The following is an 8,024-nucleotide window of genomic DNA, read 5'->3' as shown; positions in this document are numbered from 1 at the left end:
AATTGAAATTAAAAATACAGTTTCCATGGCTTAAAGTAATTAGTTAAAATAAAAATTCAAGTTTACAACAATATCAAGATGTAAAAAATCAGTTATTGTGCACGGTAAACTTCCCCAGACCCTTTTATTTTTTTGAGCGGGTTGAATGAAATATCATATGTCCCCCATCATAGTGTTCAACCCAAAACCACCACATGAGGCTTACATATTCACAAAGCTGCATGAACTCACGAAGCCACTATAAAACTCCTTTGTAGGAGCCAATCCACCAGCAGAAACTCTTTGAACTCCAGATCACCACATTTACAGTGTGTTTGGTTAGCAATTATGGAGAGTATGGTGGTATGCTTGAATTTTCTACTAATCTTTCTAATGGAGGATGGATTTGATTCATTAAAAAAGGGAAGTAAAATGCATTCCTCCAATATCCTTAATGATAGCTTTTATATTATTTAAAAGATTATATTGTTTGAATAAATAATAACTATATTAGAGTTATAATTAAGTTATAACTGAATTTTAAGTATAATTAAGATATTTAAAAACATAAAGATCTTTATTATTGATTCCAAAATAATAAAGACAATTAATATGTTTAATTAATTGTAACAGTTTTCCCTTTCTTAAAAAACAATTGCAATAACTTATTCATTACAGTAATAATTAATGTCTTCATATTTATGAATTTATCTGTTCTTATTTTATTATAATAATAAAAAAAATATTATCAAATCCGTGCATCGTAAGGGCTTTACACCTAGCTTTTCCTAAAACAAATCGCTCCAAATTTTCACAATTTTTGTTTTAAAAATAAAAATAAAAAAATCGCATAAGGGATATTCCAATTTTAAACTAGGGTTAGGGTTCTGTATTTGCTTCCCACTCTCTCTCATATATATACTCTTCTTTCCGTCATTTTCTACTCTCCACCATTATTCCATCTTTAATCTCTACATCTTTCAAAGAATCTTAAACGCCAATTCAAAAATGGAGCAAACTTTCATCATGATCAAGCCTGATGGCGTCCAAAGAGGACTGGTTAGTTTCAATTTTCACCCTTTTAATTCAATTTTTCCAAATTTTTTTGCTGCTTATTTGGGTTGTTAAAGTTTCAATTTGATTTTTTTGCTGCTTGATTGGGTTGTTAAACTTGATTAATCATTGATTTAATGGCAAATTTAACTGGGTTGATTGATTTTTGAACTGGGTTTTTGAGATAATAAGCTTTTCTTGTTTAATTTGGTTGTAAAATACAGAGTTGGAAGATTTTAGTGTCAGATTGTGAGTTGTGATTCTGAAATCGTTTTTTAAATGTGTAGGTTGGTGAGATCATCAGCAGATTTGAGAAGAAGGGTTTCTCTTTGAAAGGTATGATCTGAATTTTACAAACTTGGACCTTCAAACAAATATCTCCTCTGCTTCAGTATTATGTAAATAATTGCAAGGTTAATTCAAGGTTAATATGTTGCTTAAACTAATGATATTAGCTCAAAAGTGTGTTTATTTGATGCCTATAATTGTGTCCAAGAATACAATTATGTTTTTTAATTGCTGCCCCATGTCTGATTTCAATATTAATAATGAGTTGACCAAGACTCGAATCCGGAACCAATCTGATGAAGGAGAAGCTATCTCATGAATCATTGCATGCTTGTTAGTCGAATTAAGCTATGTAAATGGGATTGGGAATGATCTAGTTTTGGTTGATGTTAAAAGCTTAAGTTTTGGTTGATGTGGCTGTCTATTGAATGATGTTTGGTCTGTGTAGCTTTGAAATTTGTGAATGTGGACCGTCCTTTTGCCGAGAAGCACTACGCTGACTTGTCTGCCAAGCCCTTCTTCAACGGTTTGGTTGAGTACATTGTTTCCGGGCCAGTGGTTGCTATGGTCTGGGAGGGTAAGGGTGTTGTTGCCACCGGAAGGAAGCTCATTGGAGCCACCAACCCACTTGCTTCCGAGCCAGGAACCATCCGTGGTGATTTTGCCATCGACATTGGCAGGTACTTAAATTGCCTATGCATTAATATTTGCTTAGTAACTCGATTTTGAAGTATTTCCTGTGTGTTTGTGCTGGATATTTTATGAGTATTATGCTGTCTTTAATGTGTTTTACCTGATGTACTAGGTATAGTAGTGACTTCTGTGATGATTGATAGTCCTCTCTGCTTAAAGAAACAGCTCCAAACAATTTAGCCACAATCATATTTGACTGACTATCAGAAAGTAGTCTATACGTACGGATAGAAAATGTTATTCTATATTTAAATGCTTATCAATGAAATGTTGTGTGTTTTGATTTTCCTTTCATCGTGTCACTTGTAGCGCTAACTGCTTACAAATCAATGCAATATAATTTTGCACTTTTACATGAATAAATATGCTGTTAGGCACAGTAAGAGTTGTACACTAAAGTAGATTTGGATTAATGATCATTTCTTAATTTTGACCGACACAGGGGTCTTGATGCATGAACGGCAATTATATTGTGTGAAAACTAAAATTCCCCTTTATTCGAGGTGTAATCATTGAACAAAACTGTCGAAAGGACTCTTTTGTCTGATTGTCATTTTTACCAAGAAGACTCTTGATTGTCCTGTATCTCCTTGACCTTTAATTGTACATTCCTTTTAAAGTTGGAGCTTTGTATCAATGTAGTTCAAGATTAATCACTTATGTGTTTTTTCCTCTTTTTTACGGGGGAGGTAGCTAATTTTTTTATTTTCAACCCTATGATTTACTTTATTGTTCCCGTGCTATTGTTAATCGATGAATCTATGATTTCTGCAGAAATGTCATCCATGGCAGTGATGCTGTTGACAGCGCAACAAAGGAGATTGCTCTTTGGTTCCCCGAGGGAGTTGTTCACTGGCAAAGCAGCCTACACTCATGGATCTATGAATAGATCTATACCTGCTTAATATGGTTTACTTGCCAACCCTCCATGTGGAACTTGACTATCTAAGAGTTGCTATTATCTTGAGAAAACATATTTGCCAAATTAGACATTTTGGTGTTGGTTAATCTTATTAGACAGCTTCTTTTGATTGCGGTGTTCTGTTTATTGTGTTACTATGTGTTTTGCAGGAGCATTTGATGACATACTAATTTATTTTTGCTCTATAAATGGTTGATGCAAGGTGTTTGCGAGCTGACATCTTAATATTTAATTTTAATGTCTTGGTGTTTCTTCATCCAGAGCTGTAAAAAGACTAAAAACCCGGATAAAAAGTTTAAAAATAACCTTTATTCGTTCTATCACCTCTCTTTCAAAATACGTAGTATAGACTTAGAAAAGCTTCTATTTATTGGCCAGATTGTTGGATGAACAACTTCTCTCTCTTCTTCCTTTTTTTTTTTTTTTTATTTTATTTTATTTTTTTTTATTTTTTTAATTTGACATGCTTAATCAACAGAACTATTACAAACTAAGTAAAAGGTTTGCTAACAAACTCAAACAAGCTTGTACGGGGACGAACAGTAGGATTTTATTTGGGCAAAGAATACTCGAATGACTAATTAACAATTGAAATTTTTTTAATGCAAAAGTAACAAAAAATAAAATATAAAGGCACACGAGTAAATATATTTAAGAGTTGTAGTGGTTTTTAGTACTAATAGTACAAACTGGAGGAGAGCTTTCGAAGGGAAGTTAGCGAGGTATATAGAAATGCATAAGGAGAGGTATGAGAGTCTTTTCACATGAAATTTGAAAAATCCTAATCAGCACTCACGTGGTATCATTGGATGATTAAATAGTAATCTTAGTTGTATTACATATGCTTGTACTGGCACTAAATATACTCTCAGGGGTATTTTATAAACTTTCAATAGTACAAATAGAGTGTGGTCCTCATTTAATTAGTCAAATAATACCATTGTATATTTAGTGACACTATAAATGCTTTACGTGTTACTAAATATACTCTCAGTAGTACTTGAATAAAAATTCCAATAGTATTTTATAAGCTTTCAATGGTACAGTCAAAGTGTGGTCCCATCACTATTTTATCTCTTTTTATGTGAAATGGGGTCCACAACACTTTTTTTTTTCTTTAATCTTTCTTCTATGTACTTTTATTATATTTTAATATTGTTATGTTTTTGTTCGTACAAAACTAACCTCCATCATTACTTCCTCCAAACTAGAGTAGTTGAGTTTTCAGAAGCATAAATTCAGTTTAGTATTGTAGGAGGGGGGGGGGGGGGGGCGGGGTACGAAGTAGTATAGTTTCCTAAATTAGATTTTATTCCTATTGTACTTTCTCCGTCCCAGTATATAGTTTCTGTTTGTGTTTTTTCACGGTATTTAAGAAATGGGGGTAGAAAGTGGATGAAGTACACTAAAAAAAAAGTGAAAATTAAGCGGAAAAAAGTAGACATGTGCAAAATTCAAGGATAAATTAGGAAGTACAATGAATAGAGATAAAAAAATGAGGGTATAATGGTCTTTACATATTATCCAAAAATAGAAATGAGAACAACATTTTGGGTTTCTAAAATAGGAAAACAGGAAATATATTGTGGGACGGGGAGAGAGTACCAACATAATCTAAGAGATTAAGAGAACATCAGATTAACTAATTAAGGACTTGAGTTCTGCGGTCCTTGTAAGCTTTCTGAGCACAGTTTTTTAGTGTTTCCTTGTGTCAGTTATTCATCTCAACAGCACGGTGGGCTAGGCACCTATAATCTTTGCCAATTTATTCCCTTGACTCCCTGCGTCGAGCATCATTTACCTGAGGATATGATCAGTTCACGCGGTTCCCATCTTTCACTTACGAGTTGTTGAGCCCTCAAAGACCATTATTCCTGTATTCAAAATGTGCTGTATAACGCTACAAGAAAAATTGTTATCCATCCATTTTTTGCCGATATATTTGAGTGGTTCGAAGTTGAAAGGTTGGTTTGCACCTTCCTGTCGAAGCCTGGAAAAAATATAGCCAGTTCTTGAGCTAAAGTGTGCAATCACTTTGCCTCTATCATTATTCATTTTCAAAATGCAGCATATATACGGATATACCAATATACCAGAATGATGCTTGTTGGTTGTCGCCTTACTGGTTGATATATACCACTTTCTGGGGATGTGCCGACATCAGGTTTATCTTTAGTTTTTAGAGTAGTCCTGAATGCAAGTATCCGATCTGCTAGATTTTCCAGCAATGATTTGGGTAATTTCTCGGAAGTGTAGAAAGGCGATAAAAGTTCACGATTTGTGAAATTTGTGATGATTGAAGGAAGAAATTTTGGCACAATGTTATGATTTATGAAGTCGGACGGGAGAAAAATTAAGTGATATACGGAGTACATGTTTGCAAGAATCAATGTGATAGTGGCAGGTTGATTTAGTTTCTGTTTTTGTCAAGTTTCTGTTTTTGTCAAGGTTCTGTTACAAACTACAGTAGGTATCTGATGGTAACAGATCTGTATCATCGCAGTCTCGTATTCTCATTGCATACCGAAACACAGGACTCCAGCACCGAATTGGCTTTCTTTGTTATCAAAGCTCTGCAGTTTTGAACAGGTCAACAAATCACCCCTCACCCCTCACGCAACACCAATCTCAGCATGCCCTTCCTCTATTACCTCTTCACAGTGGTGTTTCTGAGAAGCGTGTCTGTGTTTCGAAGCCTGAGGCCCTAAACTTGGGTCAAGCTAGATGCGAGCCCTAACAATGAAGAAACACGCATTCAATCCCCCCATCCTACAGACCCACAATTCTTGCATTGCAAAATAACCAACAATAAATAAAAATACTCGTAGTATAGTTAGGCCTATTATTAATATTCTTAGCTAAATGATTAACATTCACACAGTCTTCACACTTCAACATGCAAGGACAACATAGAATTTAATATTTCTGAATGAGCAAAGAATTCTGATTAAGAATCAAGAGATGCTCCTATAGTCCTATGGTTAGAAAGTTAAGAGCTTGACAGTTCGATCTACCTTTCACACCTTCCCATCAAAGCATGATAGAAAAGATAAACTCAATCCCTGAGCTAGTGTCTCCAAATCACCATTACCACTCGCCAATCTGACCAGAGAGTGAAGCTCTGCTAGCTGCTTCTGCTTCTTCCAGGAGATTGAACATTAACATTCTTGCCTCTTGAAAATACTAAGAAAAACGCACTAACTAGCGACGACGAGAACATCTGATTAAGAAAACCCAAGCCCTAAAAATGGCATATTTTCATTGACAAGATAAAACTGGCCACACCTATAGCAATTCAGTTAGGTACTAGAACTGCTGATTTATGACTGTGTGGTGCTTACAAAAGCCACTCCTAAAATCAAATTGACAATGAATCCGGGTTTCAAGATGGCACACCAAATCTTCTAGGACCAGCACCATCCAGTTAGGTATCAAAGACAGGATTTCCCGTGGAAGGAATGGACTATTTCAATAAGAGAATAAAGGTTTCCAACATCTTGCATCTAACTTTCATCTTAGTTCTCTTGAAAGCTACCTATTTAGAGAGAAGACTATATGATGGCAGGTCTTCAAGCCGAATAATATCCTCAAGCATCATTTCTTTCTCAAGCTGACGGCGTGTAGCCTTCATCACCGCCTACAAAGATACAAAAAAAATATGATAAGCAAACATCACAGAATTCAAGCGAACTAGAACCAACTTAAACAAAGTTCAGTCAGTACAGTAAAAGATAGACCAAAACCAAGCATCCCAAGACCTTTAAAACATAATCAATGATATTTATTCCTCATAGGAAATACAATAACGGAAAACTCTCTGATAGTAATAGCAAGCTTGCAAGTTGGCTGGGTTCAAAGACGGAGAAGTACAAAAAAGAGCAAAATAGAGCTTTAGGCCAAGGCAATTGAAAAATAAATGAGTTTAGAGATGAAAAATACAAATGCAAAAGACCACCTTTTCAACTACTGCAAGATTTTTGCTGAAGAGAACTTACATTAAAGTCCATGTACGAAGCATGCATCTCAAGCCAAAGATGGTCAAGCAGCTTGAAGGTGATGCAATAGAGCAGATCAAATGCTGAGTCATTTTCTGGAAAAGGAATAGGCAATGTCATCTAAGTAACACCGATCACACAAGATATCAATATCCCATAAAAATTAGGTGGTTTGTAAAGGGAGGTGAAATTACCAGATAGGCATTTTAGGAAAATTGCTCCCACCAGTGTTCGTGGCTTGACTGGATCAATGAAGCACGGTTTATCAGCACAATTAGAAAGTTTGCAGTGAGAACCTACTTTGATTAACCATCACAGATAAACTATGGATTAGGGGTGAAAGTAGTTTAGATAAAAACCGAAAACCGAACCGAACCAAACCGAATAAGCAATTCGGTTCGGTTTTGTTCGGTTTTCGGTTTGGATCGGTTTGAGAAAATGAAAACCGAATTATATCGGTTTGGATTCGGTTTTGGGATTTTAAAAACCGAAAACCGAACACCGAACCGAAATTTATAAGCCCAATTATCTCAGCCCATTTTCCTACATATATATACCCAAACCCTAAATAATTTCCCTCTTTTCCCTTTTCCCTTTCAGAGTTTCAGTCAGCCGTTTCTCTTTCCCTCACTAAAACCCTAGATTTTCCCTCATCTCTCCCTCTCACCACCTCACTCCGTTCGTCCACCACCACCAATCCACCACCTCACTACTTCCTGCTTTCCTGCTTTCCTACTTACCACCTGTGTTCCGTTCGAGTGTTTCCAACGTCGGCCGCCGCTGACCACCTGTTCGAGTGTTCCGGTATGCTTTAATTTCAATATTTCATATTTCACTTCTCTTTTCCTGCTCGAATTGCATGTTTTCTTTGTTATTTTTGAATTTCAGATTTCACTTGCACTTCTCTTTTCCTGCTCGAATTGCATGTTTTCTTTGTTATTTTCGAATTGGTGATAGATTGTTTTCTTTGAATAGTTATTATGCTCGAATTGTATTATGCTCGAATTGCTGATATTCCTTCAGAGTTCAGAATATATGTTGTTCTATTATAGTATTATGCTCGAATTGCATGTTTTCTTTTTGATAGATTGATT

At 35.4% G+C, this 8,024-nt stretch overlaps 1 protein-coding gene across 1 annotated transcript; it reads left to right on the top strand.

The window, feature by feature from the left end:
* Nucleotides 1-873: 873 nt before the first annotated feature.
* Nucleotides 874-3,151, top strand: LOC110721544 (nucleoside diphosphate kinase 1). The gene is made up of 4 exons (XM_021900719.1): nucleotides 874-1,038; nucleotides 1,320-1,368; nucleotides 1,769-2,000; nucleotides 2,788-3,151. The coding sequence occupies exons 1-4, from the start codon at nucleotides 988-990 to the stop codon at nucleotides 2,900-2,902; spliced, it is 447 nt and encodes a 148-aa protein (XP_021756411.1). The 5' UTR covers nucleotides 874-987; the 3' UTR covers nucleotides 2,903-3,151.
* Nucleotides 3,152-8,024: the final 4,873 nt, after the last annotated feature.

The sequence above is a fragment of the Chenopodium quinoa genome, unplaced genomic scaffold (genome assembly GCF_001683475.1).
Source record: "Chenopodium quinoa cultivar QQ74 unplaced genomic scaffold, ASM168347v1, whole genome shotgun sequence".
Taxonomy (NCBI): Eukaryota; Viridiplantae; Streptophyta; class Magnoliopsida; order Caryophyllales; family Amaranthaceae; genus Chenopodium; species Chenopodium quinoa.
The sequence above is the reverse complement of the archived record's forward strand: the minus strand, read 5'-3'. Positions and strand labels throughout refer to the sequence as shown.

Coding starts and splice junctions, on each gene's coding strand:
- LOC110721544 (XM_021900719.1), top strand. CDS start 988: ATGGAGCAAACTTTCATCATGATCAAGCCTGATGGCGTCCAAAGAGGA. Junction 1,039..1,319: donor ATGGCGTCCAAAGAGGACTG/GTTAGTTTCAAT, acceptor TTAAATGTGTAG/GTTGGTGAGATCATCAGCAG. Junction 2,001..2,787: donor TTTGCCATCGACATTGGCAG/GTACTTAAATTG, acceptor TGATTTCTGCAG/AAATGTCATCCATGGCAGTG.